A 13,733-nucleotide genomic window follows, 5' to 3' on the forward strand; every position below is an offset into this window, starting at 1 on the left:
GAGGAGCTGAACCCACATCGGGGAAGCCGCTGCCCAAGGCTTCCTGCTCAAGCGCCGTGGAAAACACAGCGAGGGCCTCGTCTTTGCTGAGAACGGCTCCTGTGCCTGTTTTTGTTTTCCCTGCGCTCTTTGTCATTTTTATCTCTTGTTTTATTCTTACCCATCGTGTTGGAGGCCTTTTAGATGGAAGGATGGGCTGGGCTTGTTCCACATGAATGAAGGAAGGGGAGCAACCCACAAAACGTTGCCCAGAAATAGACGAACCATCCAGGGCAGGGGTGCCCAAATCACTGCTGCTGCCCTATTATCTCCTTCCCTGGATGCAAGGCCTCTTGAGATGCAAACATTACTGCATGGAAGAAAGGGAGGAAAAGAAATAAAAACCCGACAGACAAGCCCACCCACGAGTTTTTCCCCTGAGCTTGTTCTTCCGTTTCCTCCAAGACATGAAACATTTCTTTTCCCTTCCAGCGTTCCTCCTTGGCAAGAGGAGGACTCTCAGGCTGCCCGAGGCCCAGTTACAAAAACCTGTGGGCACCCGGGCCTCGGTCCTAGGTAGTCCAGAGGCCCAGCCCCCCTACCCCTCCGGTCTCTTTCTTCTCGCCCCGATTTGTGTAGAGGGCCGTGCTTCGGTCTCCTTAAATACTAAGGCATTCAAAATTCAGATGCAAAAGTGACATCCCCTGATCTGATTCTACTGGGCGTGCACATGCGTGCGCGAGTGTGCCGTTCCTCCCTGCCAGAATCTCCTTGGGCTTCCCACACCCTGTTGGCCACACGCCTCCGCAGCAGCAAAGAGGCGAGGCCGTGAGTCATGGCCCTGCCGCCACCGCCGTAGCAGCAGCAGCAGCAGCAGCTCGGGCTTAGCAAAACAGAGCCCCACCCACCCCAGCAGGAACAAAGATTTCGATCTGTACGGCACCTGTTGTACAGTACGGGGGTGTTTATTTTAGGGTTCCAGCTTTGAATATGAACCGGGAAAGTAGGTCATCCCCTCAGGATCTGAATGGAAGAAAAGTTGTTTTTGGAGCTCAGCCGCACCTCCGGAGAGAAAGCAAGAGAGGCTTTGCATGCGCTTCTTTCCAGGTTTGCAAGCAAGAGACAAAGAGAGAAATGGAGAAGGCTGTTTAGTCCCTCGTGGATCTGGCTTTGCCACTTCTTTTTAATTTAGGTTCCTGTTGAAGGGAGGGAGAAATCAGCTCTAATGAATAGGGATACATCCAAGCGGTGCCACCCATGTTTCCTTGGCATTCCGCGCGAGGCATGTTGGCAGCATAGCTTTGAAAGAGGGGGCCGGGGGAGGAATCCCCGCCTTCTAAAATCCCCTTAAATATCTCTACTGACAGACTTTAAAAATGCAAAATGTTTCCTTACCATAAAGACGCAAAACTCAAACCTCAAGCTGCCTGGCACAGCCAGTCTTTCTTTACATACCTTCTTTTTTTAAAAAAAGGATTGGGACCAGGAGCCAACCAATCATCCTGCTGCTGAATCATCTTCTTCAGGAAACAGGACGAACGTGTTGCTCCCATGCTCTCTTCGTTTGTGATATGTATCCCTCTAGGGCACATGGCAGCCGCCATCATCTTTTGTTCTGCCTGTTCCCAACAGTGGGGCAAAGCTTGGAGGTCTGAGGGGTCAGATCACACACCTTAAGGGAAACAAGTACTTCTTCCTCTTCTAACCTTTTACCTTCAGACACGCAACTGTTTCAGAGCTACTGCCTGTGAGCGTAGTAGCCATGCACAGGGTGCTGTGCTTATCCTCCCAAAAACTGAATACAAAAGAGAAGCAAATTGGTGGAAGGAGGCAAACTTGTGCTGAAATAAACATACGGCCCTTTTCCCCTCTGAAAAGAGTTCAGCTTCAAATAATGCATTGACTATATCACCTACTTTAGCCTCGATTGTGTCGTAGTGTTCATCTGAGGAGGAGCTAAATGGCTCCTGAAAGGAGAAGGGTGTGTGTGTATATTTTAAGGCAAGACCACCATTATCACAACACGAAAATTCTTTTTTACATTCCCCCCACAAAAGAAAATATCAAAGTATGTTTTCCCAGGAAACAACCAGTGCAGGAAAACAGGAGTTGATGTCGTCCCAAGGGGTTGTGGTTGTGGTTGTTATGTGTCATCAAGTTGGGGCAGACTTGTAGTGCCCCTAATAGGGCTTTCAGGGTAAGTGAGGCATTTTAAGAAGGGGCTTCACCAGTTCCACCCTCCCAGTAGATTCCCATGGCTGAGCGGGGATTCAAACACAGGTCTCTGGACTCTTAGTCCTTCATTCTGTCCATTGCACCACACTGGGTACCGCCAAGGGATTGTTAGGTGGCTTCATTTGGATCAGGCCCAGCCTGACTTCCGGGCTCTTCGCTTGTCCTTTTCCCAGCTTCCCGAGATCACACTGGTCCTTGTGTATTCAGGTTAATTTGCCGATGAGCCCGAGTCAAGCTCCTGGGATGCCAGTCTTGAAGACCATCCCTGAATAAGTCCGGGAGTGTATGGCAGTCTGGCAGAAGGCTTCCTCGGGTGCAATGCCACTTTCTATGTTTTAGAGCTCAGTTTCCAGCATTCACATGTACTCTCATTCCTGAACACGCAACACAAAGACACATTTGAACACACACCAACTGCTATATTCCCTATGCACTCAAGTCTGTCTGCTCTTCTGCAGCATCTGCAGAAAAAGCCCCACCACCGTGTTGCTGACGGGGTCGCCTGCAGCCAGCAGGAGACTTCGGGGTCAAGCCCTCCAGAGCCCCTTCCCTTCTTGGGTTACAAGGCGAGAGCTTTCCCCGCAGAGATAGCTGGCAAGGACAGGAAAGAGGGCGAGTCGGTCTCTCCCATAGGAGGTGGAAGGAGAGTTGCTTTGGGGAAAGAAAAATAAAAGGGGGGGGGACAAAATCTGCTCCCTCACCGTGACCTTGACCTCGCCCAGAGGTGCCTGGTCTTGACCTCCCTCCAAGACAGGGAGGTGGCTGACAAACCCCTCCACTTCTCTGACAACGGGTCATGTTTAGTTTCTTCCAGAAACAGGCCGCAGGGAATTTGGGACGGCAGGGGAGGGGTGGCGTTCCAAATGTACCACGGCTACCCCACGGGCCTCTAGAGGGGAACAACCTGGGCACAAAAACATTCCTAGCACGTTTGCTCCCTGGGGGACGGCGTGCCTTTTGTTAGGGTTATCTGGAAGGCAGGAAATGCCGAGGAGCACAAGGGCCACCTCTACCGGCACAGAAACAACCCCTCTGGCTCTCGTCCCCTCTTGGCCCGGCCCTGCCATGGCTTGCGAGCCCCATCAGCTGGTGGGAAAGAGGCATGGCACCAGGAGGGACGTCATGGCCAGACACCGGGAGGGCTTAGTAGAGCGGGCGGCAACCTTTCTGCCTGGAGAGAGGTTTGTAGGCAAAGAGAAACAGCTGGAGAAATGTAAGGATAGGAAAGAGGCTCTTAGAAAGATCTGCAAAATGCCTTGGGGGCTGTTTACACCATAGGATCTACTTGTGTATCTACTTGGGATCATCACGCAAAGAATATCCCTGCCTTATCCTTTGTAAATGGAAAACAAGGTACATACAGTACTCTGAAGATAAACTGTCAACCTTCTCTTACTATCTTGTGTGAACCAATTTAGGACAAAGAGAGCCATTTCTCCATGAAATACGCAGTGGCCAGCTATGCTCGAATTTGCAGCCATTTGCAAGTTTATTCAGAAATAAGTCTCATTTTATTCTGCAGAAACAAACAAACAAACAAAGAATCTTGCAGCACCTTGAAGACGGAGGCCCCGGTGTGGTTGCAAAAAAGAGAGGGACCCAAGAGGAATGGTGTGTATGGTTTCCCCTCTTTCATCGGGTGCCTCTCACACATCCAGTGACACCACAGACACTCCGTGTCGGTCATTTACTCTGACATGCAGCGTTTTTGCCGGCAGCATTCTGACCTGGCAGATTTTATTTGGCATCAGCTCTTGTGGGCTGCAGCTCATGTCTTCCAAAGCATCTTGTTTGTGGAGCGGTCTGATCTAGACTGTTTCTTGGCGATCACACAACGAATGGGGAAACATGCTCCAGCCTGACACACACACACACACACACCCCGTGCACACTACTTTTGGGAGACTGAGGATTTGCCTGGCTTAGATGAAAAAGACACTATACAGTAATTTGATCTTTTTAACCAAAGCCGAGGCCTTGGAAGACCTTTCCTCCACCCTTCTGATCCCCTCTACTGTCGTTTCAGACAATGAACCATTCCCTTTGTTCCTATGAGCGTCAGGAGTGGTCCTCAGCAACAGGAAGGCTTAGTCAAGGGAATTAGGATTACCCTAATACCCCGTGTGGAAAGTTGCACCTCCTCCTGCCTCTCGGCCCAGTAGGCTCTAAGAAGCAGCAAGGCTAATGATCCATGTGGACCGGGGGATATTTACCTTCCCATCTATGGAAGGCCAGGGCATTCCAGGGGAATGTCGCAGCCTGTGCGCCTGAAGCGGTAGGTGCCTCCTTTTATCTCAGAATCTGCAGTGGGGGAAATGGAGAGGAAATGATGTGGACGCTCCAGGGGAGGAGGCAAGGTTACGTTTTCGACCCACGGTCCCTTTCGAATGGAAGCTCTTGGCAAAAAAGCAGTCCAGGCTAAGCAGATTTTCCGTAGTGTCACCAACTGCTGCTTCACACATGACAAACTGGGCACGTAACATGTTCTTTGATGTGAGGAACGACGAGTCCGATGTAGAACTCTTGTCAGATGCACCAATGTGCTCTTCTGTTACATGTGCAATAAGTGTGCCACAGACATGAAGATCCTGTGTCTTATGATCGACCTATTAATGTTCTCATAATTGCTCTTTGTGGAGAAGTGTGTTACTTGTGACTGCAGGCAATGAGAAGCAAAAGGGTGGGGTGGGGGACATCAAATCGAACATACATTCGAAGCCATGTGGTTGCATTCATTTGGCAGGGGCAAGAAATGAGAATGCCACTCTTGCTGTTACTTCTGGAAAAAAAAAAACCTCAACCCTCTTGTGTAAAACAGGGATATTGGGAACGCAGGATAGTCTAATCCAGCAAATGACATTAAGGCATATAAGCAAACCCCACAAATGTATCCCTTACTGGATTGTGTGCTCAAGCAGGTGGTTTATGCGCCCTGTCTGTAAACGTATGGCACTTTCCTTCACGTAGGAGTGAGGGTGCCTTGTGCTTTCTCAGCCAGTCTGGAATTCCACAGCTGTGCAACCTATGTTTGAACAGAAAAGAAGAGCAAGGCTTGTCACCAAAAGCCAGACAGGTCCTGATCAGTTGGGGGTTAAAACCCCCCCTCCCCGGAGTTACATCAGGGGCATGGCATGCATCTCAGTCTTGGTTTCTGTGGTGGGTGAGAATGGCAGGGGAGAGATGGAAGGAAATTTTTCAGCCTGACCTTTCACTGTGAATAACAACGTCTCATGACCCATCTTTGGCACACTGATCTTTCTGTTTGGAGAGATGTCCGGCTCAAAAATACCGGTGGCTCTAATGTCAGTAGGGCAGTGAATTCATTCCCGGTTTTAGTCCAAACCTTAAAGGAGCTTTCCCAGGTGCTGAATCTGTTTTGAGGGTGAAACTTGTTGCCTTGATTTGCTCCAGTGAATCTTTGATTAAAACCTATCCCGTTGGCACTGGGAACATCATGCTCCTCAGAAAGTCTGACATTTCCCAGCTTTTAAGTCCTGCCAATTAGTAGGGGGTATATATATGTCTCAAAAGCTGGTATGGCTCGGTGGGTAAGAGCACACAACTGTGCAGCCAAGAGCTGAGGGGTTTGAATTCCCACCGTGCCTCCAGGGACAAGGGCCAGCTGTGATAGCCTGGAGCATGTGTAGCTGAGGGGATGATGGGCCCTGCCACATATGTGACCTTGGACAGGCTGCATGGTGCTCCCAGACCTCCACCACGTGGAACGATCGGGCAACTGCCTTCGAGTGCTTTATACTCGGAAAACCCTGGGAGCATCCCAATAATTTTGGACTAATTATTAGTACATCTATGTCATCCTTAATTGGGGGCATCTACGTGCTGGATAAAATTTGCTAAAATGTTCTGTTAGTTTCTTTGCTATTCTGTCTTGGAAGACTGCAACTACCTTTGGCAATGGTGCGCTGGGGGTCCATATCCTCCGGTGCATAGGGATGAAAAATTTCATGGGGGAAAAAACTAGGCTATTTACACCTCTTGGGACTTGCTGTGAAAAGAAAACCATCTTGCTTTGGGATTTACACATTTATGTAGCTAACCGAGTGTTTTGGAGAAATAAAGTGTCCACAAAGCAACATGTTTCAAAATGTGAACATTTAAAATACGTAGTTGGAAACTTACGAACAAGTATGCTTTCTTCACTAGGAGGAATGCATATATGAGATAAAATGTACAAATAAATAATGAGAAGATGTGCATAACAGAAAAAATGCACCAGTTACATTGTGGGCACAGAGTGTCTTGTGACCAGTAGAAAGCAAGAACGGGAAGAAAATGCAGATGGGATTTCAAGAAGCATGAGAAGATGGAAAGAACAAGTTTACATCTCTGCCAACACCCTGCCCCACTTCTCCACTCCGCCAGCATCTGCTTAATGGCAGGGCTTGCTTGAACATTAGCCCCATTGGAAGAAAGATGTTGTGTTGTCCCCTGTCCAGTGTACCAAAACACACCACAGATTGTCTGAAATACAAATTACTGGATTTTAAATGGATCCACCAAACCGTATGCCTGCAACCTGAAGGAGCATGGCCTGCGAGGATCTGGTGGCATGAGTTGACGTTCCGAGGGAAAGCGCTCCAATTGGTATTTAGACATTGGCCTAAACTGGAGAATGGCTGTAATGATCAGTGTATCAATTTGGAGTTCTTGGAGTACAATGTGGTCCCTTGTCATCCTCGCTATTGTTATTAAATTTTATCTGAAAGAGACATTTCAAAAATGTGTCGGGAGGTTTTCTTTCTTATATGTATAGAGCATTTGTCTAAGGAATCAGATAATTAGAGACACTATTGTAACTCAAGGAAATGCCGATTCTCTCTTGCAGCTGTTGGGAGCTCAGTCTTTTTCAAAGAGCCAAGATCAGAACCAGTCCCTGGTCACAAAACAGGAGGAAGTGATGCCCAGTCAAAGCCCGACTTCTTGTCAGGATTACAAGTCTGTGGATCTTGCAGGATGAAGAGCCAGTGCGGTCACGCCTTCACCTGAGACCCGCTAGATCAGGGGAGAGATGGGCGCCAGGGCAGAAGCCAGAAGACAGGTAAGAAACCAAACATCTTGTGTAAGAGGTCGGTCATTCCTGTGCAGGCACCTTGGAGTGAGGTGCCCAGGACCAAGCTCTGACTTCCGAGGAGCCAGAAGAAGTTGACGTGGCTATCGGATCTCCTTTGCACAACCTGAGCTCTTTGGGGCAGGTGTGCTGAGCCCAGTGCAGCTGGAAGCCCCTTGTTATGACGAGTGCAGCTTCCCCCCCCCCCCGGGATGACTGCCCTGCGCTTGGCTTCTTTCACACACACCCCACCCTGCTTGCTGTCCCCTTGCCGGAAGCCCTCCCTTTGCCTCATGTTATCCCAGCTACGCTCCGACTTCCTTTCTGCAGCAGTCTGAATTCTCCCTGTATCTTCAGTTCAGTCATGACGCTCCCTCGTTGGCTAATCCGGTGGTGAGAGAACAACGGGGCAGGGGCATTGGGGGGGGATGCTCCCTTTTTTTAACCTATAGCTCTCAGAAACTGCCATGCTGGCTGGAGGATTCTGGCAACTATGCCGCAAAGTTCCCCCTTCTGAGCTCCCAGGGAAGGGTCGCTGTAGCTCCTACTGAGCGCTATGCCATCTTGAGTGCCGGCGCTTTCCTCAAAGCTTTCTGGGAAATGCTGTGTGATGAGGGTGCAGAGCGGATTTCTGCGCTAGCAATCCCTTGGCGAGCTCACCCCCTTCTCCCCAGAGAGAACATGACCATCGCCGTCGTTGAAGGCAGTGGCAGAGCTAAGCCCTTTGTCTCGTCCTCGGCTGCCCACCCTTCCTTTCCCAGCAGCTGTCCTTTGCCCTGAGGTGGGGCTGGGAAAAGGGAGAGAAAAGCTAAGTAAGTGCAGCTCAGTGTCTGGAGCAAGATTAATTTGCTCTGCAAGCGAACAATGGAGCCAAGTCCAATCCCTGTCACAGGCTAATCCCGGCGTGATCCTATTACAACAAGGTCAGGTGGGGTTTGGATCACTTTGTAAAAATGGCTTCACTTTTTTTTTCCTCACTCCAATTAGTGGATGTGTATACTCGAAGCACACTTATCTTGGCAACCTCTGGGGATGTCTGTAAATCCAGGCGTTACTGGACAGCTTTCTCTCTCCTTGAGCAAAATGCCAGGAAAGGCCCCAACAGTTACCATATCAGCGTCCATGAAAGGCAAGTAAACATCTGGGATCAGTTTTGGGGGGGCTCTGGAGTCTGGGTGAGAAAAGGAGCCGCAATGACAGGAAGTCATCTTTGGTGGCTTTTGAACAAAGGCTACAGACTGGGGTGGTGGTGGTGGTGGTGGTCTAAGCAACTATGAAAAGGAGCAAGCAAACAAACTCCTTGGTCCAGTAGCTGCTGGATCAGGGCCAGGGTGGTAAAAATAGCTGCCCTTTGCCCTGTCCTTGGAAGCATCCGGAGGAAGGTGATGGATTAAAGGGAGCAAAGGAACAGCTTCAAGGTCAGGGAATTACCAGGCCCGGTTATTTCATAGCCAAAGTCACATTTGTTCAGAAGAAGAGATGAGGATTCATCTTTCCTATCTGCAAGGGCATTTCTGATGCCAAATACTGCAGCTAGAAGGCAGAGCAGAATCCTTGAGCCCTCTGGCTGCCTTGCGCTCCCTTGGAAGAAGAAAGGTGGCTTATAAATGAGACGAGACAAAATAAGTGAAGAAAGAAAGACCTTGCTGTTAGAACAAGCGTGACGTGTCTTGAGAACTCTGCGCGGCATCAAATCATAAATCCTGCAGCAGGAAACAGTGGTGGAAAAGAGAAGAGGCGCCTCTCTTGCCTTATTGGATGGTTTTTGAAGTGTCCTTTATGTGCCTGGTGGCCTTGGCCGGGGGGCGGGGGGGCTGAGAAGAGCGGTGAGGTGCCTGCTGTTGCTCTGTGGTGCTGTCAGGCCTGGCAAAATATAGATTGATCGGTATACAGTTCTTCAGGAGATCACCATGTCCTGGATTTTTTTTTGTACTGCTCCTCAATTCTGTGTTCTTTCACAGAATATATATAAATATTCCAAGCTCTGGGGAAGACTCTGTCTTAGACCTTTGAGGACCACTACCAGACAAGTCCCCTTCGTCTATGGATACTGGACCACTTGATTTCAGGCAATGATTGGACATCAATAGCAGCCTCACCTGCATGGCATGTATCCATTTGTTGGGTGTGGGGCCAGCAATTTTTCCTCAAACTGACCCAAACTGATCAAATTTGTAAAATGCAAGAGATGTGCGGATTGCTCTTTCTACAGAGCCTTTTTCATTCAGTGGCTTGGAATAATGAACACGCACCGTACAGTCAATTTTCAGCCAAGGAGAGGAAGACATTTTCAAAATATCCTGCAGATGGCACTGATGGTATTGAAAAGTGTCTGCTGATGAAAGGCGAGGAAACGGGGTGGGGGGGGTGGGGGTGGCACATGGTGGCCAGGAAATAGGCCCTAAAGATGGCAGAGAGCTGTGGGATGAGGTCCTGACGAGGCCTTTCCAAAACGTTTACTATACGAGTAGTGACTTAATTGTCAAGTTGTCAGTGAAAGAAATGCTGGAGAAATCAATAATTTATCTAAGGACACATCCTCCCCGGTTGGTTCAGTCAGTGCTGTGTCTTGTTGCTGCTGCTGATGCTGTTGGGGTCCACATTGGGGGAGAGAAGCTTCAAGATGTTGTTGGACTACATCTCCCATCAAGCTTCATCATCGGCTAATTAAACTTTTTTCAGGGTTGGAGAGTGTTGTACACCAACATCTCTGATGAACAGATGGGCGGATATGAATCCTGGCTTTACAAATGTATTGAAGGCAGTGACTCAGAAGAGAATGAAGAGTCAGCAAAGGCTACAGACTCTTTGATTTTGTTTTTGTGAACCCAAGAGTGACAGATCAATATGAGGATTTTAAAAAAAAAAACCTCACTTCACATGCAAAGAGCTTCACTTTGGCACCTGAGCCATCAGGATCTGCTTAAAGCATCCAGGTTTCTTTGCACATTTGACTCAGCAGGCATTTAGCTACTACCACCCACCCACTGCCAGTTTATCCATGAACATGTTGTTCTCGTAAATGCATTAACTAAATTTTGAAAATCCGCCCACAGCTCTTAACTGTCTCCATATGGGAAGCTGTGTTTTAGCAGGACAGTGGTTCCGCTAGCGCAGTACTCTCCACTCCGATCATGAGCAGTGCTTCAAGCAGCAAATAGTTTCCATTGCAGTTAACTAGTGATTCTTGGGGCTGCAACTTGGACATAGAACATAAATGCTACCACTGAGGTATAGAATGTCCTTAAATGCCTCTTGCCCATCTGAGGGTCAAATTATACATTACAGATAGAACATCATTAGAAGAGGGAATTCCCCAGGTGCTGAAAGATAGCTGACTGTCACATGTCAACTATCTTCACCCATGGTTCGCAAATTTGCCTGATTTGTTTTGTGATTGGACATAAGTAAGCATGGGGGTTTGTTTCCAAGAATGATTGCTCTAGAACAAAGCTCTGTATGTTATCATTCTTGGAATGCTAGCATGATCTCAGATTCTGAAACAATTTGAGTAACACGTCCTACAAGCTGAAGGGAGCCGAGTTGGTGAGTCTCCTTAGAGAGAAATTCCACAAAAAGGACATTCAGTGGAGCATATAAACCCTCTAGCTGTGACCTCTGCCCCTTCCTCTGCCTACTTTCCACCTCCTCTCCCCCAAATTTCCATCAGCACACTGTCTGGAATATGTTGGGAGCTGTATTGTATGATGAACATTCTTTAAATTCTGGTTTCAACCTCACTTCTGTTTTGGTTCTTACATGTTGGCTCAGTCATACGATTCCTCCCCTCCTGACATATGACTGTAATATTATGGCAATCTTACATCAAGGGGTCAGATTGTAACACAATTTTTCTAGAGATGGAGGATCTCAGAGGGTTGAATCACCCTGCTCTCCAGGAGCCAATGACAGATCCGCTTGAAGGTACAAAGTCATTATGAGACCAGATCAGGCGTGTCCAATTAGCAGCTGGCCAGCGGTAAGAAAGGGAATTGCAATAGTCTCTAGGGCAATTACAAATTATGAGAAAATGATAAAAGAATCATTAGAGAAACAGTGAAGATATAAAGAAAGAAGGTTTTTCTTTATAAAGGTCAAAAAAGAAATATTCGTGAAATATGTGATATCACAGCACAAAGATCCTCTATTCCTTAGGATTACGCTGACTTTTTGAAAAAACAATTCTCAGGATGAAAAATCTTATATTAAGGGCTGCTTTCTGTCCAGTTTTGTACCTTTTTTCGCTTTTGTTTTCTTGCTATTGTCTTGGCATAATCTTCTCAAGTATGTTAGAGATCATCTTTATCGCATGATCCTAGTCAACAAGGGTTCAATCAACAAAGAAGCTCAGTCAATCAGGGATCACATATTGAATGTGGATGCAACCTAGAAACACAGCACCTGGGAAAAGGTGATTTAACCCCTTTGTTCAAGTTGTTCTATCAGGGCAAATGCCCTCCTCAAAAGCACACGAAAGGAGTTATACATTAGCTGTGTTTTTCATCATGGGGCCGAAAACAGCAGTGGGGTCCAGATGGGCAGGGTGGGCTGAAGATGATTCTGACTGTGCATAATCTTGCTTGGCTTGCAGGAGCAAAGAAGGGAGGAGGGGCTTGTTGCTGAGTCAATGTTTTCATGAAAGAGAGCTGGCAATGAATGAACAAATCCAAACCAGGAGTGAACTAGGCAGGGGAACATTTAGATTTTTTATAGGTTTACAATGAGAGACAGAAATGGTGGTTGTTAACATTGGTAGAAACTAGTAAGAAACTTCCCTTGTCATAAGTGGCACTGAATTTCTCCTTGCTCAACAAGTGTTCTGCATTTGAGCAATACTGGCTCTGTTCCCCCTTGACTCTTGACTTTCACATATTCAGACAGAGATATTAAACTGAGGTGTTGTTAGGTGCTAAAAAGCCCAAGAAAATGATTTTTTTTTTTAAAAAAAGGGGAATTATTATTCAGTGCATGGTGCTGAATGGCTGAGTACGGATCTGAAAAAAACAGCACTAAATTCCTTATTCTCATTGAAACAGACTGTCTTGTCAGATCAAAACAGTAAGACTCTGCAAGCCCTGGTGAACTTCTCGTGCCTGGTGTGTGAGGGAGGCAGGGGGTATTGTCAGGTATCTCTTCTTCCTGTAACATATCAAAATGCCCCTACGTAACGCTAGGGCCTTTTCCCTTTGTGAATGCAGGTATGCAGCAAGCACAGACAGACTGGCTGAGTGATCCAAAAGAAGCAAACCGGTGCTTCCGGTGTTCAAAAGTACGTGAAGAAAGGCAGCAACTCTTGTGCTGTTGCAAGCCCCATCTTCAGTACTGACAGCGAGCATCTTGTCACTTTGCAGGTGATGAGATTTTTTGCAGGCTTTGTGTGGTTGTGCAGGCGAACGAGATGGGCCAAGATGGCATCCTTGCTCCAAGTGGCCCTCCTCGGTCTCCAGATCCCTCTCCTGAGCCCCCTTATACCAGCCCTTTTTCACTCTCAGGCCACCAAGTGCCTAGTCCTCTGCAGGCCATCTGCTCTTGCTTGCCCTGTGCCTTTCCACTTGGCAGGCCATAACCATTTCTATCTGACCACTCCATGTTTTATGTGAATAAAAACCTTTCGGGGCCTGCTGCTATCTAAAGTAGATTTACCTTCAATCACCATTTATTAAATCTCCATCCATTAGAAACCATCGCTTGCAGAAGCTGTGTGCATTAAGCCTGATTATAGTGGAGCTGGGGATGGTGGGAGGGAAGGAAGGAGGGGTGGCTGGGGTGGGGAAGAGAGATGCTTCTGCCAGTCCCTCTGCTTGCTTCCCTTCCCTGCCTCGACTGGGTCACTCGGCTTTTGGACAAGAGAGGGCTTCCGCCCAGTGTAGGCATGAGCAGGGGCTTGGGGTGTGTCGGCGCACCTGGTCCTCTTCCCTTGGTGTCTTGGGTCCATAGCTGAGAATATGCCACCATGTTCTTGCAGTTTGGTTTTACCCTGACAGGGAGGGGCTAGGTTGCACATGGAGGGCAAGGGGGCTAAGAAAGGGCGAGGAGGGAAGATCGGGGGCTCCCTCCGAAGGATGAGTGGCTCCTTCAAACGCACTTCGCTGAAGGGCTCGGCGTCCGGATCTCAGAAGGTAAGCCGGCCATTTTTCAGATTGCTCCAAGGGGGCATGGATTGCCGGGCGATGAGCCTCCGCAACAGAAGGGCAGGAGAGGACACCGATGTGCATAAAATTGTATATCCTGTTTTATACATACAGATGCAATTTTAATGGCTTTTTTTGCAACTTAAACAGAATGACAAACCGTCTTGCTTGAGTGGGACAGACGGTAGCCAGGTGACCTGTCTGCATCTAGAGGCTTGGCAGAGCCACCAGATGCTCCTCTAGAGCTCCAAGTGTTCTGTGTTGCTTCTGCGTGCCCAGTTCCTCTGCAAGGGGAACGATTCGCCATCCATCTCAGCTGG

General features: G+C 48.1%; 1 protein-coding gene across 8 annotated transcripts in view; it reads left to right on the forward strand.

Moving 5' to 3' along the window:
- Positions 1 to 943: 943 nt before the first annotated feature.
- The window catches only part of TRPM1 (transient receptor potential cation channel subfamily M member 1), a 68,987-nt gene continuing 56,197 nt past the window's right edge, over positions 944 to 13,733 (forward strand). For 7 of the 8 annotated variants that reach the window (XM_072981858.2, XM_072981860.2, XM_072981859.2 and 4 more), the window contains exon 1: positions 13,107 to 13,401. In XM_072981858.2, the coding sequence (XP_072837959.2) occupies positions 13,285 to 13,401 (117 nt within the window). In that variant the 5' untranslated portion in view covers positions 13,107 to 13,284. Of the gene's footprint in view, positions 7,274 to 13,106; positions 13,402 to 13,733 lie in introns of those variants that run through there. The other variant, XM_078380912.1, reaches the window with a different exon arrangement.

Source organism: Pogona vitticeps, chromosome 12 (assembly GCF_051106095.1).
Source record: "Pogona vitticeps strain Pit_001003342236 chromosome 12, PviZW2.1, whole genome shotgun sequence".
Classification (NCBI taxonomy): Eukaryota; Metazoa; Chordata; class Lepidosauria; order Squamata; family Agamidae; genus Pogona; species Pogona vitticeps.